This window comes from Alexandromys fortis, unplaced genomic scaffold, assembly GCF_014885135.2.
Source record: "Alexandromys fortis isolate MF-2015 unplaced genomic scaffold, M_Fortis_MF-2015_v1.1 scaffold_67, whole genome shotgun sequence".
In the NCBI taxonomy this organism is placed as follows: domain Eukaryota; kingdom Metazoa; phylum Chordata; class Mammalia; order Rodentia; family Cricetidae; genus Alexandromys; species Alexandromys fortis.
Window position 1 is genome coordinate 1,736,099 of NW_026067945.1, and position 19,554 is coordinate 1,755,652.

The 19,554-nt window shown below is 46.6% G+C and overlaps 1 protein-coding gene across 2 annotated transcripts in view; it reads left to right on the forward strand.

The window, feature by feature from the left end:
* The window catches only part of Pcsk6 (proprotein convertase subtilisin/kexin type 6), a 192,935-nt gene that overhangs the window by 80,914 nt on the left and 92,467 nt on the right, over positions 1-19,554 (forward strand). For both annotated transcript variants that reach the window (XM_050149192.1, XM_050149191.1), the window contains exon 7: positions 15,813-15,985. In XM_050149192.1, coding sequence (XP_050005149.1) covers positions 15,813-15,985 — 173 coding nt within the window. The remainder of the gene's footprint in view (positions 1-15,812; positions 15,986-19,554) is intronic.

Here is a 19,554-nt window from a genome sequence, read left to right on the forward strand (position 1 = left end):
ACTTAGGGTGATCTCGTAGGGTGAGTTAGGGAACTCTCTCCCCTGCTCTGAAGCGGTTGCCTTATCAGGGGCATGGCTTGGTTTGGGGACAGCGGTAGATCTGACCAGAGTCATTCTGCATGGTTACAGTCACTGTGTTGGTTTGGGGACAGCGGTAGATCTGACCAGAGTCATTCTGCATGCTTACAGTCACTATGTTGGTTTGGGGACAGTGGTAGATCTGACATTATTCTGCATGGTTGCAATCACTGTGTGTGTTGGTTTGGGGACAGCGGTAGATCTGACAGTCTTTCTGCAGTGTGCAGTGGTTACAGTCACTGTGTGCAGGGGCTTTTTAGTTCCCTTGAGGAAAATTTGGTAATTAGATCTTTCTATAAAAGTCACTCGCCAGGCGGTGGTGGCTCACGCCTTTAATCCCAGCACTCGGGAGGCAGAGGCAGGCGGATCTCTGTGAGATAGAGGCCAGCCTGGTCTACAAGAGCTAGTTCCAGGACAGGAACCAAAAGCTACGGAGAAACCCTGTCTCGGAAAAAAAAAGTCACTCATTTCTGCATAGGTTCAAGTCTGACGTAAACATAACATATTCTCATGATTTAAAGGTATTTTCTATATTCATAGTTGTTGTTCCCAAATTTATTTATGATATCTATTTTACCCCTTATCAGTGAAAGATTGTTCTTTCTTATAAAAAGGATTTCATCAGACAACTAGTTTTTTAAATTAAAATTTTAATTGTATTTTTTATACCTTTTTAATGTTTCATGAATTTCTGCTTTTTCTTGTGTGTTAATTCCTTTACCTTTATTATTATTTATTCCTTGAGGATATTTGTTAGTGTTTTTTTAAGTTTAGGCTTTTCTGTGTCCTAATGAATGAATGAATGTCATCTATATGTTCTCCCTGACCCCCATCACTGGTTTCATTATACTGCGCTGTTACTGCTATTTATTTCTGAATACCTTTGAATTATTATTCTTATTTGTTGTTACTCTGTGTGCGTGTGTGAAGTGTTGGAGCATGGAGTGCTAGGGCACACGTGTGGAGGCCGGGCGATGACACGCAAGTGAGCTATCTTTCTGTTGTGAATTCCTGGCGTTGAACTCGGGTCTTTGGGCTTAGCAGCAGGTGCTTCCACTGAGCTAGCTTGCCACTCCGTTTCGACAAACTTTTAAATATCGGCTTTGGTTTTTCTCTTTAATCCTGAAGTTATTTAGAAGAGACTTATAAAGCTTTCTAACTGGATCAATCCCTTTGGTTCTCTGTTGCTGATGTTTAGCCGTTGCTGTGGGGGCCAAAGCCGCTCACACTAGCAGGTGTGGCTGCCCACCAGCTCCAAGGAAAATGGGTTTGATCTGTGCCTCACGGTATTTTGTTTCGAACTTGCATTCACAAAGCCAAAAGAGTTTACGTAGATTAGAATATGCAACAGGTGGGTTTACTCTTGCGAAACCAGAAGCTTTGGCTTCTCAGGCCCTCTCCTCTCAAGGCAACAGCTACTGGCAGCCGCATGGTGGCCATTCCTAACGCAAGGGGAAGTTCCCCCACCATGTCATGGGCTTGTAAATAAAACTCGACACTTTGTCCCTTGATCTTGCCTTCTGGGTGCCTATATACATCTGCATTTGTCACCAGAGTGATCAATTTAATGAAACATTTCTAGAGACTAAATTAATTAAATTTCTTTGATAGCTTCACACACACACTATACATATATGTGTGTGTACTAATATATATTAATATATATAATTAATAATATATAATTATAATTAATATATGGTGTGTATGAAGGTCTCTATAAATGTTTCATTAGATATCTATATATACATACATGCATGTTATATAATTATATCATGTAACATGTATATGATATCTGTTATATATAATGCATTCTGATTAATCTCACCCCCCATCTCCCTCACACTTCTCCCTATAAATCCCTTTCTCTCATTCATGTCTTTTGATTTTGTTCTGTGACCCATTGAAAATAATCAGGGACATTTATGTGATCATGAGTTTGGAACTGTCCACTGAAAACAATGACTCCCCTTCTCCAGAATGTTTCAGTAGCCAGTAGCTCGGCAGCGAGGGATAGCATCCCATGAGCTCCTCCCATATCCATGACAGATTGTTGACCAGGCCCAGTGGTGGTAACAGGATCCACTATGAGTTTGTGATTGTGGTACCTGCATGAAGCCAAGAAGATGGCATTTAGCAAGCCTTCCCCATCCTTTGGCTCTTACATCTATTCCGCTCCCTCTCCTGGAATGGTCTTTGAGCTTTAGAGAGGGTGGCATGAATGTCCTATTCACAAGCAAGCGCTGAACCATCACTTGTTCCTGACACCCTGCGAAGCGATGAGTCTCTGCTTTCACTGCCATTCACTGCCCTTCACTGCAAAGAGGCTTCGCTGATTAAGGCTGAGGGTAGCATTTGCCTATGGGCATAGTTAAAGGTTTTTAGAAGGCAGCTTGGCACTGTATTAGTTTAACTAACAACAGTAGGAAGTTCCTCCTAAAGCCTGTAACTTCCCCAGTTTATAAGTATCAGGCAAGAGTTCCCATAGTCTAATGCTGAAGGCCATGCATCTCAGTGATAAGATATAAACAAATCAAGCAGAAACTGAGCTGGAAACTGCTTCCCCACGAGCTAGATTTCACAGTGCTGAAATGGGCTGTGCAGTGTACAGAAGAAGGAAAGGTGTCAAGAATCCTACCTAGAAGTGAATCCTATAAATTTCAGCACCACCCTGCCAGTCAAGCTGTGCGTGCTCGTGCTGTAGTGGCATGACTGTAACCCAGGTAACCAACCACTCTCTGCTTAGCTCCGAGGTCCACTCCACAGCAAGGAACGCAGGCCTGGTATTATGTCTTATTTTTTATCTCTCTGATCTGTTTCTCAGAAGGGCACTGGTTCTCCTTGACGGTTACAGATTTGTCAATTTCCTTATGCTTTAGCCGTGTGTGTTTTACAGTTATGTTACACGTTACCTAAAAGATATGTCTTCCTAGTGTACTGGATCTTCAGTTGGTATAAAAATTAATGTCTTGATATTTTGGCTAATAATATTTACAGATTTGCTAGATTATTTTATTGCAACTTTTATTGTACATTTCTTATTATTTTTATCCCTGATTTTGGAAGCAGAATATATCTGGTTTTATATTTTTTAAGTTATTTATTTATTTATTTTTTAAAAAAGCTTTTTTTATTTTACATACCAATACCAGTTCCCTCTCTCTCCCCTCCTCCCACCCTCCCAACTTCCCCCCACCCCACCCTCATCCACTCCTCAGAGAGGGTGAGGCCTCCCATGGAGAGTCAACCAAGTCTGTACATCACTTGATGGTATGGGACAATTGTATTCTGTCAATTATATTTTAAATAAACACTGATTGGTCAGTAGCCAAGTAGTCAGTGAGTTTCCACTAGCTCGGGTCAGCTGTTTCTGCAACAGCCGAATTTGCTCTTAATATCCAATCAAGCCATGCTTGACATTTTGTATTGGTGTCCTGCTCTTTGATTTGTCCTTTTTCTTTGCCTCCCTGAAGGGTGATCAAGTATTGTTTATATTCCAATTTGATTTTTCTATAATATGTTTTCATGTGTAAATTCCATATAATTAGTCAGACTACGGATAGTTATTTTACAGCCTGAGTGAGGTGTAGACCTCACTAGTCTCCTCCCTGTAAGATATTTCCCTGTGCTGTTTGGCTGGGATAGACCAGTTGTTCGGTAAAAGTTTCCTGTTGGATTGCTAGGCTTTCCTTTTCCTGGTGCTTAAACTAGAGAAATAAAATTTTTGTTCCTTTTTTCCCTTTTTGTCTGTTTCTAGTGCTATTTCTGGGTCACCATCTTTATCTCTAATTCTAGTTTAAATGAAATTTTAAAAAGAAGACAGTTAACTGAGTGTGGTGGTGTGTGCCTGTAATCCTAGCTCTTGAGAAGCTGGGGCAGGAGGGTGGAGAGTTCAAGGCCAGCCTGAGATGCATAGCGGTAGTGGCAGCAGCAGGCAGCGGTAGGTGAGGGTAGGAGACTCTACCCCACACTGTCATCCGAACAGGCAGAGGAGTCCTTTTTCAGAGTCTTCTACTCCGTCAAAACTGGATCCTTGGCCATGCTGAAGAAAGGATTTTCAGGACAAACTGGTATGAAAAAAAAGTTTGAGTTTATTAAAAATAGAAAGAAAGGCTCTCGGGAAAAGATTAGGCAAACCTGAGAGCAGATGTGGGCTTCTCAGGGAAGGGCTGTCCTGTGCAAGCCTGCTTGTCACTTCTCAAGGGAGAGTTGCCCTGATGTGGCTGGACAGCACTTATGCATTATTTTGGTAGCTCCCATGTTACATCTTGCAGGGTTGTTAAGATTTTTTTTCCCACTCTTTTTGGAAAAATAGGATTATAGGGCAGCTCTGGAGACACCTCAGTTGGGATTACAGTCTAATAAGATAAACCAGAAGCCACTACTAGGGTTAGGACACGTCATTTTACTGTAAGTGGGTTTCTTGTGAGCTTCCTAGAAAATTGTGGGTTTACAGTTGGGAAGGGAGAAAGCCTTAAGCAAATGTTGTTAACTGTGTTGGAATTCTCAAGTCTCAGCTGGTGAAAACTTCAGCTGCATTTTTGGAGGAGTATTAGAATCCAGACCACAGCTACTGTAAGGACATTCCAAGCCCCGCCCCTCCTTGCTCTTGCCTCATGTGCTCATAAGTTTCCATCTTTCTGTCCTGTCTCGGCAAGATTCTGTCGCAAAACAGCAAAACAAAGCACACACACACAAAGAAGATACGATGGAGCTGGAGAGATGGCTCAGTGGTTAAGAGCACTGGCTGCTCCTCAGAGGACCTGGGTTTGATATCCAGCACCCACATGGTGGCTCACAACTCCAATCCCATGGGGATACGGTGCCCTCTTCTTACTTGTGGGGGTACCACATACACATAGTACACAAGATGTGTGTGCAGGCAAAACACCCATACACACAAATTAAAATTGAAGGAGAAGATGACACAAGATCCCACTACCATGTTATTCTTAACAGAACAAGATCCAGGACCAGTCTGCCTGTCAAAGTTCCCCTTTGTTTCATATACCATCTCCAGGGTTGGGCTTGGTGAAGCAGGAAGAAGGAAGTGAATAATGTCTCTCCCATCTTCTTGGAAACAGGAGAGCTCTAACTGATTTTAACAGATGCTGAGACTATCGTGCATCGTTTTGTGCATACTGATACTCATTTTGGAGGCCCCCTGCCTGCATGTACTCTCTTATCCCTGTCTTTGGGGGAATCATCTGGCTTGTGGAGTTTCTTTGGAGACAGAATCCTGCTGTGTTGCCCATGCTGGCTCCAGACTCTGCATCCTTCTTCCTTGGGCTCTGCAATGCTTGGGTTACAGGCATGAGCCATGCCATCTAGCTCTGTTACTTTCCAATTTGGCGTTTGGCTTTCTTCAGATATTTTCTGGGTCTGGTTGCATGCTCACAATTGTACTCGCAAATCTTCTTGGCTGTGAGTGATTATCAGTCTCCTGGCAGAGGTCTACCTGTGATGGGGAGAACAGAGACCTGGTGCTGGAGGGCCCTCATCCCCTCCCTCTGGCCTTCCCACCATCTCTCCCTTGATTCATCTCTGAACAATTCTGTGCTGCTCTCTGCTCAGCCTGTAGGGATGCAGCTGTCCTGCAGGGATGCTTGCACAGGATCCCTACTGACCTAGCAGCCCAGACCTGCAGGGATGGATGCAACTGTCCTGCAGGGATGCTTGCACAGAATCCCTGCTGACCTAGCAGCTCAGGCCTCAGGGGTTTGTGCCCTTCTGGAATTGCTCTCCTTCAAACAAACTTTGAAGCAGGGTGTTTTCTCCTGCCTCCCGCATCTCCTCTGTGCTGTCTCAGTTCCTCTGAACACTTCTCATGCCTATTCCAGAGTTGTTCTTTTCCTTCTCTTCTGTGTTTTTAGTTCTGGGCATTTGGATCCTGAGGAGGGGTAGGCTGTGTGTTCAGTTCACTCTCTGCTTGCTCCAGTCTCCTTAGGGGTTATTATTATTGTTGTTGTTGCTGTTGTTATTATTATTATTTATTATTATTACAAGAATAGCAGCCATTGCTGACTGCTTTTAGTTGGGAATGCTGTACCAAACCCTTCAGCGTTCTGTCTCTACATCTGGTCCTCAGAAGGAATCTGATTTGTTGTTATCATGGCCTTGTCTCACCACTGGAAACTAAACTGAGCTGGGAGGTGAACAGCTGTCACCTGCAGTGTCTTGCTGTTGCTGTTGCTGTTGCTGAGAGGCAGAGGGAACAGGTGAACGCAGGCCTGATGACCTGAGGACTGGGGTTGCTATCCTAGCTCTTTGATGCCAGGGCATAGTAGTGACATTTTGAGGTCAGCTGCCACTGAGCCCAGTGGCTAGAAACAGAAGGGAAGTCCTTATGCTATGTGCAAGTACATTGGTGATTGCGTTCCTTCCAGCATAACTTGACCTCTTTCTCCCTCCGAAGCTGAGAAAGGATAATGGGACAGCACTGGAGGAAGCAGGAAGGGCAGCTGTACTCCTCCTTGGCTTCCCTGCTCACTCAACATTTCTCCTCTCTCACTTGTCTTTCCGTGTTTTTTTTTAATTCTATTTTTACAAATTGTTCATTTTATTTTAAAATAATCTGGCATATCCAGAGATCATCTCATCTTTTTTGTTTGTTTTTGTTGTTGTGTTGTTTTTGGTTTTGCAATGCTTCTTCCCTCTTGTTGCACCTGTTATCAGTTGGCATTGGTTTTGGGGAGCTGGCTGCACCTTCCAGCAGCAGCGTACCTCCCAGTCCGGACACCCCGCCCCACCCTGAGCATGGCCCATCCTGCAGGTGTGGGCAGAATGCAAAGGTCCCACTCAGACCATAGCTCTGGGAATGTGAGTCCACACGATACCAGGTCCTCCTGGCCACAGGCTGCATTCGGCATCCTCTGACCCGCAGGCTGCATTCGGCATCCTCTGACCCGCAGGCTGCATTCGGCTTCCTCTGACCCGCAGGCTGCATTCGGCATCCTCTGACCCGCAGGCTGCATTCGGCATCCTCTGGCCCGCAGGCTGCATTCGGCATCCTCTGGCCCGCAGGCTGCATTCAGCATCCTCTGGCCCGCAGGCTGCATTCAGCAACCTCTGGCCCGCAAGCTGCATTCAGCATCCTCTGGTATAAAGCTCTGGGGACACAGGTGCAGCTTGAGCCTGAGCTGACATTGCTGCCAGAAATGCTCCGTAGTGCAGGGCAGGCTTTAGCCAGCACCTTGCATGTGCACTTACTCAATAAGACTCCGATTTCCTGAGGAAAGAGAGTTACCATGAAGCACACAGTTTAGGGGTCCCCCTGCTTCTGAGAATCATCACTAGCTGGAGGTACTTGGGTCCCCCAGACAGTCGCTCAGGAGCTGGTGGCTCAAGGATACAAAGCAGGAGAGTACCTGAAGACCCCAGAGTTTGACTGGCACTTTGAAGCAGTATCCCTTGCTCAGTCTCCCAGTTCCTGCTGTGTTCACTTGTCTTCCGGGAAGGAAACGGAAACAGATTTCTGTTGGTGTTTTTGTTCTATGTTTTGATCTAGGAACTAAATCATGTTCTTTTTTTTTTTCCTTTCATAAACATGAAATGTTAAATACATAACAACTAAATTAATCTGTGCCACAGATTGGTTAATTATGTTCATTTTGAGTCACAGAATTCAGTCTCATTAGTGCTTCCATTAAGCAGTTTAGGCTTGCGAACATTTTAAGGGAGCCGTTTAAGCTCCTGATTAATCTTCAAAGCAGAAGGATTTAAAATGCACAGGAGGCTTGGGAGATTTGGGGAATGTGGAGCCAGTGCTGTCCAGGAAGAGGGGTCCCCACTTCCCTGTCCCTCACCACACACATTCTTGTCTAAAATGCCTGCCCGCTGGGCCTGAAATTCCCAGGCACAGCAAGAGGCTCCTGGGAAGGAGGAGGTAGACAAACCCTGGTGGTCATACCCTCCCCAGACAGCTCTAGTCCACACACCGCTCTGTAGGACAGGGGAAGCTGGCTCACAGACACCCTGTGCTGACCTGGTCAGAGTTCCTGAGCTAATTCCCCAAGGACTGAGGAGACACTTCATTCCTGGTGACCCTGAGACGGACAGACTCCAGTGGAGCCTCAGGCTTAGTGACCAGTTCTAAGGCTCACAGGCTCACAGATGTTCGACACCATATTTCCACTGCCCCCTTGCCTTCTTCAGAGGCTAGCCTTTCCCTGTCTCAGCCACACACTCTGTTGGGGTTCCTCGCCGTCCTTACCTGTGGTGCAGATATGTGGGTGTCCTATGTAGCTCTGGAGATTGCTGTCTGCCCTGTGCCCCGAGCTTCCATTTCTTGCTGAATTCCTAGGTCTCTAGAAATTCACTTCTGATCCTAACCCTTGTTCCATGAAAAAAATGCAGACATCAGCTCTCCGGGTCAGTGTTTCTCAACCTGTGGGCCTCAACTCCTTTGGGAGTTGCCTATCCGATTATTTACATTATGGTTCATAACATTAGCAAAATTACAGTTAGGAAGTAGCAATGAAAATAATTTTATGGCTGGGGGTCACCACAGCATGAAGAACTGTATTAAAGGGGCACAGCATTGGGAAGGTTGAGAACCACTGCTTTAGACAATAGCGGTGGCTTTTCTAGTCTTCTGTGATTCTTTGAGACATCAACAGGACCCACTTATGAGAAGGGAGTGTGGTTTGCCTTATGACTTAGGTTTTGACAAGTCTATCTGATGAGCAGATGGCTGCCATTGATTGAAAAGGCAGCTTGTGACCCATAGTTCCCAAAAGGACAGGCCACATCACACCAGGCCAGTCTCCTGGGGATGCTCCAAGGTTGGCCAGGAGTCAGAGGAGCAAGGAGAAGCAGAAGATTCATTGCAGTTCCCATGGGGAAGGCAAGGAGAGTAGCTGGGACTGGCTACTTCAGATGGCTTCAGCAGGATAGCGAATGTCCCTAGTCATCTGTTAACTGCCACGGGACACTGGTCAGATCGCCAGGGCTCATTAAAGGAAGCAGCAGGTAGAGCCTGGATTGCTTGGTTTCCATGTGGAAGCCATACTTCTTTTCTTTTCTTTTTATTGAATTATATATTTTTCTCAACTCCTGTCCCTTCCTCCCCCCCCCCCCGCCTTCTACCATCTCTCATGATCCCCATGCTCCCAATTTATTCAGGAGATCTTGTCTTTTTCTACTTCCCATGTAGATTAGATTCATGTATGTCCTCTTTGTTGTCTAGGTTCTCTGGGATTGTGATTTGTAGGTTGGTTTTTCTTTGCTTTATGTCTAAAAGCCACTTATGAGTGAGAACATATGATATTTGTCTTTCTGGGTCTGGGTTACCTCACTCAATATGATGTTTTCTAGATCCATCCATTTGCCTGAAAATTTCAAGATGTCATTATTTTTTCCACTTTGTAGTACTCCATTATGTAAATGTACCACATTTTCATTTATTCTTCAGTAGAGGGACATTTAGGTTGTTTCCAGGTTCTGGCTATGACAAACAAATCTGCTGTGAACATAGTTGATCACATGTCCTTGTGATATGATTGAGCATCCCTTGGGTATATACCCAAAAGTGGTATTGCTGGGTCTTGAGGAAGGTTGTTTCCTAATTTTCTGAGAAATCACCATACTGATTTCCAAAGTGGCTGTACCAGTTTGCACTCCCACCAGCAATGCAGGAATGTTCTCTTTACCCCACATCCTCTCCAGCATACGTTGTCATCAACTTTGATCTTGGCCATTCTTACAGGTGTAAGATGGAATCTCAGAGTTGTTTTGATTTCTCTCATGACTAAGGATGTTCACCATTTCCTTAAGTGTCTCAGCCATTTTAGATCCCTTTGTTGAGAGTTCTCTGTTTAGGTCTGTACCCCATTTTTATTTGATTATTTGTTCTTTTGATGACCAGTTTCTTGAGTTGAAAGACATACTTTTCTATGGGAGTCATTTACCATGTCTGGAAGATAGTCAAGGCAGAAGAGGAAAGTCTCTTCAGAGTTAGCAAGACCCCCAAGTGTCAGTGCATCAGAAGACAGTTAACATAAGAACCTACTTGGAGATGAGCCTCATCTTGTTGGTGCAGGTATGAAGCCCATGGGTGTATGTCCATGGTATGCAGGGCAAACCATGGGTGCATGTACTTGGTATGCAGGTAAGCCCATGGGTGCATGCATATATATGGTATGCAGGTAAAACCATGGGTGTGTGCATGTGGTATGCAGCCGTGGAATGCAGGTACTTTGTTGGCTGCAGCTACCTCTGTCTCTGGGAAGAGATGGATGCTGTGTTGCAAGATCAGGAATAGCATGGGAGGCTGAGAGAGACCCAGCTTTCTGATGATCTACCACACTGTCTTGTACTTCCTGGGACAAAGGCAGATTATAGGTGTGTCTTGACAACTCTGTAGACCTCAGCTTCCTGGGTCCTTGGAAAAAGACTGTCAAGTGGGGCGTGTTTAGAAACTAAAAGATTCTAAGGAGATTATGAGACTTGACTGTTCTGTGGATCTGTGGACATTAAGGAATGATTTTTATTTTATGTGTGTGACTGTTTTGCCTGCATGTATGTATGTACACCATGTGTGTGCCTAGCACTTTCGGGGGCTGGAAGAGGGCATCAGATCCTCTGTAAGTAGAATCACAGGCAGTTGTGGGCTAACAAGTGACTTCTGGCGACCAGATCCAGGCTGTCTGAGAGAGCAGCCAGTGCTCTTAACTGCTGAGCCATCTCTCCAGCCCCATTTGTGGCCTTTTGAACAACTGTTGAAACTTGCCCTGCACGGCTACTCATGGGATAGAACGAACTATGGTTTTGCTGGAAAAAAGACAAACAAACAAACATTTCTCTGTGGATTTACTGAAACAAACCCAGGATTAATGAGTTGGATTTGTTGAGGAGGGCCATTTGTCACACTCGGGAAGCTAAAATCTCATTTTCCTGGCTGCTGTTCATCGCTCCTGCGTTGCCGCTCATTAGCTAAAGGCGAAATACATTACTGCTCAATAAACAAAAGTGGCCCCAGCATGGCAGCCCCCCTGCCTTCCTCCAGACATTAACGGGCAGGCAGGCAATATGGCTGACTTCTCCTATGGGACCAGAGCCTGTGTGAGAGTGTGTGTGTGTGTGTGTGTGTGCGTGTGTGCATGTGTTCTTTTTCTTCCTTCTCATGCTGAGCTCCCTCAGAAAGTAGTTTTCAGCTACATTGTGTGTTCTTCACAGGGTCAGCTACATGTGGCCATGTTTGCCTTGCTTTGCACAAGCCTGTAGTCCAGAAAATCACGACATAAATCAGAAACAGGGAGGAAGGATGGATCACTATGAGAAAACTGTTGTTTTCTTTTAACTTGTATGAAGAGACTTCTAAGATCATTGGTTTCAGCCAGGTTCTCCCAGGACATTTAAACAATGGGCCTGAGTGCGTTACTAAAAGGAGGCGAGCCCGCCCAGTGCTCCCCAGGATGGGGGGAGCCCGCCCAGTGCTCCCCAGGATGGGGGGAGCCCGCCCAGTGCTCCCCAGGATGGACTTCTAGGGGTACCTGGAATCATCTTGTGAAGATTGACTCCCGTTTGCAGTCTCCTGTTCCCCTCACACGTGAAGTCACCAGGCTCAACCACCTTATCTGTCTACCTGGAACCCACAGACTCTGCCGTCAGAGTGGAGGGGTAAACTGTGTTTATGTGTCCTGTGCTCTGGCTCTGCCCACAGGAAAGCAGCCCAGCACAAGCTAACAACAGGAGTTAGTTCGCCATCCAAATGATCTGTCCAGATTATTTTTATCTCCAGCAATTTATAGTAAATGGGCCTTTCTTTTTTTTTCATTAGAGAAATGATGACTGGTTCTTTTTTTTTTTTTTCCTCCTCTCCTTGGCATTTGCAGGGAGCCATTCACATTTGAAGCTAATGTTGGAACAGCAGGTTTCTACTGAAAATATTTACCTTTCTCTGTTAGCAACTGTCAGTGCTGGGGAAATAGATGCACCGTCAACATCTCAGTGCGCAACACTTAACTTCTCACATGCCAGGCAGCCCCCTTCAGGATGGAGAGCATTGTGAGAGCTGGTGGGGTTCACTCTGCCTGTGTGTTTGTGTATATTTTTGGATGTCTCTTTGGTATTCCGTTCTTCTCATTTAGAAATCGGCATCTCAGCATCTATAACTGGTATGAAAAACCTTAGACTAGCAGGTTCCCTTTTCAGCACTAGAACCACAGGACTGGCTTTGGCCACGCACATGACCAGCTAGCTCTCTTGCCCTAGGAGTCTGCTGCTGAACCCTAAAGGCAGAAGGAATTCTCTCCTATTTCTGTAGCCCCACTGAGAACCAGGACATACCGGTCTACTTCCCATTGCTATGACAAAATATCCGAAGCTGAGTAACTCTCACACGGGTCTTCTCCAGCTCTCCGTTTTGGAGGCTTGCAGTTGAGCCAGCATAGTGCCAACTCTGGTGGGGTTTCCCTTGGCTACATCAATAACATGGCTGGTAGCAGAGGAATCCTCCCCCCCCCCCCCAGGAGCATTTGCAAGAGAAAGAGACCGCAGGATGACATAGAAGCCAGAGAACAATTCAATGTCAGTCCCCGCTCTTGAGAACTAAGCAGGGTTCCATGAGATCTTCTTCAATCCCTTGAGTCTCACCCTCTTGCTTGCATTGCGTATGATCCATCATTCCCTTAGGCTTTAGAGCTAGCAGGTATGCAGATGTCCCTCTTCATAGATACCATACGCTATATCATCAGAAAATAGGGAAGTAATTAGATACTGAAATTACGCCCATTTTCACAGTTAGGAAAACTGAGATCCAGTGGAGTCAAGAACATTCAATCCCAGGTACTTTTCCCTTCATTTGGCAGCCCATAGTGCAGATGACTTCCTATATGGCCTTAGACAGAAAACCAAGTACCATGAGAGAACCTCCAGGGTCCCTGTCTGGTCACAGTTGGCAGCCAGAGCAAGGCTCCCACCCATGACGCATTCTTGTGTCTGCTAGCCGGAGCGGGGCCTGCTGCAGTGAGGGTCTCCCCTGCCAGAAGCAGGTGACCTGGGGTGGTAGTGTCTAAGTCCCTATGCATGACTAGCCATGGTGTTTCAGGTGGCAGGGTGACAGGAAGTGGATGGAGAGCCAGAGAAGACAGGTGCCGCTAAGCCAACATCCATCCCTGCTGCTTTTGGGGGGGGGGGCATCAAACCTTAATGGACAGGCTCTTCCTCTGAGTCCATCCTCATTTTCCACTGTGGTCTGTGCACCCCGGCTGACTCCTCACATGGCTCTGGGCACCACCCTTGAACTTCTGAGATTATTGTATTAGTAGTAGTAGTAGTAGTAGTATCATTTTTATATTTTCAGTAAATCTCTCTGGCACTGATTTTGCAGAGAAATCCCACACCTTCAGAGCAGATGTTTCCAGTTAAACCTTATACTTAAGTATAAGGCCAGGCTACTGTACCCCAGAGCAGCCCTCCTGCCCTACTGCCTTGCTCATTACATTATAGAGCCTCCCAAGATCCCTCCTTAGCGATCCCTCCTTAGCGATGCCTGCATTGACCTCTTGCTTATGAACATGGAACTTTGGGGCAGATGGTATAGAGAAAACCATAGAGGAACCTGAAAAACTGGTTAAAGAGAAGGCTTATGAATCTTCCGATTCCACACAGGGAAGAAAGTCACATTTTGCTGAATGATAAAGTATATCTACTTATTTGTAACTTGTGTGCTACTAAGCAAGAAGATACAAGGCAAAAAAAAATGGAGGCATATATTAAGGTTCTGAGCTCAGCAGCTAGTCGGAAGCAGGGTTACATGAGGATCTCCATGTGTACAGTGAAGTGGGACCCTGGGGTTTAATTCACATGAGGTGCTTGTCTCTGGGACCTCTGCTTCTGCGACTGCTCCTGCTTGTGTTGGGAACCAGCTCCTGATCCCAGGATGAAGTACTACAGTAGACCCACAGGGACTAGGTCCAGAGCCCATAGAGATGCCAAAGTGCTTGGGCTAAAGTCCTTTATATGAAATGGTGTAGCATTTACATAGAGCCTGCTCACATTCTCCTGTATATGTGAAATCACTTGATTATGCATAATATATGATAGCAGTATTAAGACTGTATATAGTTGTTTATTATTGAGGAAATAGTGACAAAAAAAAGTCTATCCCAGTATAATACAGAAAACAGTTGAGCTTTTTTGGGGGGTGCTCCCAGGTGTTTTTCAGATGTGTTTTGGGTTGAGTCTGTGGGTACAGAACAATGGCCACAGAGATGCCTCATCTCCCTGTCTATGAATGGATGTCTATTATAGTTCAGGAACAGAATTTCAGTTCTTGAAGATCCCTGTGGAGGTCCAGGACAGGAGAGGTACAGACCCCCTCCACAATTAGGTCAGCTGCAGAGGTAGGGCTTCCTGGGCCTGACGTGGGTAAGGCCAGAGTGCAAGGCCGTTCATAGCCATACTTTGAAAACAGCCGTAACCACACAAGGGAGCGCTTCACTTGGAGTTCAGTTTCTCAAAAAAGGAAAAGATTTGGAATGAAAGTGTGTTTCAGGTGAAGATAAATATTAAAAGAAATATTAAAAACTAAGTGTCATCCCTGGTTATTTCTGTATTTATTAAGCTTCCATCAAAGAGTGTAAGCTGTGCTTTCCTATTATGTCTTAAGTAGCTCTGAGATGGAGAACGTTTCCGTGAAAGGCAGGGCCATCACACACACAGAGCCGGGCCCAGGAGGCTCCGGAGACGCTCAGGGAGGTGTTACTGGTGGCTGGAATCTGGACCAGTGGTTTCTCGGCTTCTCCTTCAAGAATGAACTAAAAGCCCATGCAAGCTGCACAGTTTCAAGGAAACTTTGTTCCGAAGGAAAGCTATACTACATACAGATTAGAAAAAAATATGGTAGGGAGGCTGACAGTGGGCCACACGAGTGGGGGTATTCAGGGGTCCTGATTATTGTTCGGGGCTGCCTTTTATGGGGTTCAAGAGAAGGAAGAGTTGCTTACTGAGGGTATAGTGGGGGATTCTCTGTTTGGATTGGCAGGCTTACTTTACCCAGGCCTTTTCACTCTGTGCACTAATCAGATGCACCCTTGGTTATGCATATGTATAGGATGCTGAGTAGAAAATTCTCCCTTACCATTCACTTAAGGAATAGTTTTGTCTGACTGCATAGGTACCCCAAACCAGTTCAGACCAGATAGGCCCTTCTAGCTTCAGACCAGAATGTATCAAGACTAGTTTGAATAGAAACTGTCCAAGTATGATGGTCATTAAAATACCATAACCAAAAGCACCACGGGGAGGAAAGGGTGTATTTCTCAGGCATACCCATCACTGAGGGAATTAGGGAAGGAACTCAAGCAGGGCAGGAACCTGGAGGCAGGAACTTATGCAGAGTCCACGGAGGGGCTCTGCTTACTGGCTTGCTCATCGATGGCTTGTTGAACCTGCTTTCTTGTACCTCCTAGGACTACCTGCCCAGGGGTAGCGTCTCTAGCAGTGGACTGGGCCCTCCCATATCAATCATCAAGCAAGAAAATGCCCTACATAGGCCAGTCTGGTGGGGGCATTTTCTCAGTTGAGGTTTCCTCTTCCAAAATGACTGTAGCTTGTTTCAAAAGGGCATAAAACTAGCGACTACAAGCGCCGCCTGGGAACCTAGTGGCATGGTGTCCTGGGATAAGCTTCCTGGGGCTCCCAAGCCCTGGCAGGCTTCCTGGTCCCAGGGTTCTTCACTGGTCCCCTGCTCAGACTCCCCAGCGCTGACAGTGAGCCTCCCCTTCTGCTTGCAGGCATCCGGATGCTGGATGGCGATGTGACCGATGTGGTTGAGGCCAAGTCCCTGGGCATCAGACCCAACTACATTGATATTTACAGCGCCAGCTGGGGGCCAGATGACGACGGGAAGACGGTGGACGGGCCCGGCCGTCTGGCTAAACAGGCTTTCGAGTATGGCATTAAAAAGGTGTGAGTAACCTGGGACTACAGGGGAGCACCCAGGGTGGGGGTGACCGAACGTCTTCACCCTTTAAATATCAGAGTGACGTCAGCCGTGGCCTGAAACAAGACTGGCAGGAAAGCCCTGCAGTGCTGGGCTCTGGGCTGCTCGCGATGGTCCAGGGAGAGCCAGCCTAGCACTCCCCGTCCGTGACTGCTCCATTGAGTCGGAAGAGACGTGTGTAGGTGGCGGGAGGCAGCGCAATCAGATCTCCCGGCCTGCTCCTTGAATTATGGACGTGAAACAATGAGCGGAACTTTCCCTCTACCGTGGGGTGTGGGGCGTGGCTACTCCAAAGCCTCATGGCAGCAGAGAGCTGCCACCCAGACACCCGCACCCTTAGTACCGCACAGCCCAACACGGTTACAGTTTCAGAGGCAAACATGGGGAACATCTAAGAGACTGACTACCTCCTCAACTGGGAGGGTGGTAGGCTCGTCCCAGGAGGCCTACCCCTCTGGGCGTCACCCATTGTCAGTGTGGAGAGCTGGCGGGATAGGGGACTCAGGAGAAGTGAGTTTGGGAAGAGCTAGCAGGAGATGAACTAGGTTTTACTAGCCAGGCAGTGAGACAGATTTCCAGGTGAGGGCAGTTTCTTGGAATGGTCAGCATCCAGGAGGCCCTGGGTGGCCCGATTAGCCCCAGACCACCACATAGGTGTGGCTAAATGAATGTTGGCAGGGCTGGGATGTGAGGCAGGATCTGTGAAGAAACCCAGGCGTTTCTGATTCCTGTGGGAAGCAGGAAAGCAAGGGGGCAGGATTGAGCCTATTTCATTATTTATATTTATATGACTTAAAACATTTTTTAAAGATTTTTATTATATTGTAACTGTGTATAGTAATTCAGATGCAGTGAACCGTTAAAAAAGACATCAAAAAGAGCCAGTCGTGGCGGTGTATGCCTTTAATCCCAGCACTTAGGAGGTAGAGGAAAGTGGATCTCTGTGAGTTCGAGGCCAGCCTAGTCTACAGAGTGAGTTCCAGGATAACTGGAGCTACACAGAGAAACCCTGTCTCAAACAAAACAAAACACTCAAAAGTTTATGCTGTAGACAGCTTTTCTGTCTCTGTCTACCTCTCCCCTGCAGTCTTACCCCAGAGAGGAACAATCCCCCACCCTCTGTGTGTGTGTGCGCGAGTATGTGTGCACATGTGTGCCAGAGGTCAACATCAAATTTCTTCTTCAAGAGTTCTTTGCTTTATTTATTTCTTGTGTTTAAAATTTTTATTTTTTATTTTAAGTGTGTTTTTTTGCCTGCAAGCATGTGTGTGTGTGTGTGTGTATATATATATATATATATATATATATATATATATATATATGCACCATGTGCATGCCTAGTGCCACAGAGGCCAGAAGAAGACATTGGATCCCGTGGATCTGGAGTTATAGACAGTTGTAAGCCTTGGTGTGGGTGCTGGAAACTGAACCTGGGTCCTCCACTAGAGCAGAAAGTGCTCTTAACTGCTGAGCCATCTCTCCAGCCCCTATTTCTTTATCTTTGAGTCAGGATCTTACCATGTCACCCTTGATTGACTGGGATCTCATGCTGACCAGGCTGCCCTCAAACTCACAGAGATCTACTATGCCTCCCAAGGGCTGGGTTAAAGACAGGTGCCACCACCTTATTTTTTTTTGAGATACAGTTTCTCATTAGGTGCACTGAACTTGGAGCTTGCTGATTGGCTAGTCTGGCTGGCCAGCAAGCCTGTCTCTATTTCCCAGCATTGGGGTTGTGGGGGTCATTCACCAGCTTTTTCTTTCTTCTTTCTTTATTTTCACAAGTGGTTTCCGGCCGTCAAACTTGGGTCCTCTTGCTTGAGTGGCAAGTATTTTACTGACTAGACCGGTTTCCCAGCCCTCGTCTTTAAACTCTGCTCAGGGCTCTCTGATTGCCACTTGGTTTCTTTCTTGGGATGTATTGAGTTGGTCACTGTGTGTTATCTTTTCCATGGCAACAAGAGTTTTGCCAGAGGACATCCTGCCTTGCCACCTCCGGCCACGCCGAATCCCTGGAGCATCTTCATTTCTCGACACTTCTCAGTTAAAAGGGTGTGCTATGTCTTCATCTCTTGCCGGGCACACCTAGTGTGCACGGCACGAGGGACGCCATCCTTATTCAGTGCCCTTGCACCATGCCACCCAAGGCCACAGTGCTTGAGAAAGTAGCAATCAGGAACAGGGTGGTGTTTAACAGTTAGAAGAAGAAAAATAAAAGAGGCAGCATGCAGACAGACAGACAGACAGACTGTGTAAGACCCATGCTCAGGCTCGGAACATGGACTGTTCCACTCTGCTATTCCAGCAGGACAGAGGGGCAGCTTCCATTACTCTGTCGAGCACCTGAGCCGAGCCGTGTGCTGGGCCACTTGCTGAGCTAGGGGAGTACTGGCAGACTCAGGCATGACCGAGTGAGCCGCCGCCCTGCCAGGGATTGCTGAATAAATAAATCACTTTGTTTCCATGACTCAGTCCCCTCCCACCATTAGATCACTCAGATCTCAGACTCAGTGACAAGTGAAACATCTTAGAGGAAAGCTGAGCTGCAGCTCCGGAGAGGCTGACTGCAGTCGGAGGTCGCATTTGCTGCACCAAAGGCCGAACAGCTGGCATTTCTACGAGACGCGTTCTACAGATGTGGCTTGGGCCTCTGCGTCCAGGAGGGGAGATGCCGGTTTTCACGGGGTCATGTGCAGTGTGCTTGGGTTTGTGTATGGAGCCTACTCAAGCTGGAGCTGCAAAGAAGAGATTTACATTCTGAACCCTGAGCGGCAGCTGCTCCATCAGGTTGTCGGGGTAACAGGATGCGTAGAGGGTTATGCAGAACCCCCCCCCCCCATTCTTGTCATGTTTTCTTAAAATACAGAGACCATTTAAATTTTAGTCATCTGAAGTAAAGTATGTTAGACAGGCCCCTTAAATCACAGCTGTCTAGAGATGCCAAGAAGAATCCTCCGGAAATGTGATAGCATCCAACCAAAGCCCATCTCCCCATCCGCTACTCCTCCATGTCACCCCATTTGTGATCTGTTATCTTTTTCCATAAAATGGTGGCTTTGTCTTCAGTAGATGATGTGGCAGGGTGGCAGGGGCCTTTAGAAGCCATTGTTGGGCATAGGGAACCATTTAATGCCACACTCCTCGCCCGAGTGTTCACTCAGAAAGGGGATTAAACACTGAGATAAAGAACAGCTGGCCTCGTCCAGATGACTGGGGTTCTCCTGCCCTCGGGAGGGTGTTCCTAACAGCTCGCCCCCAGGGAGGATACCAGTGCAGTTTGGAATTCAAGTTGTAGCTTTCGCGAATGGAAATGCAAGTTCTTGGCTGGAGTTGGAACATCCACACACCCTGGTCTCAGCTCCTGTTCAGATACAAAATGTGGGAAGTGAACCTCAAACCTCCGGGGACAGCCAAGGTCTTTCTTCACAGCCTGAGCCTAGCTATGTTCTCTGCCCCTCCACCAAGCTCTGTCCCTCTAGAAACCCACAGTAAGACGGGAAGGAAGTTGCTGATGCTGCGGTGCCTATGGGAAG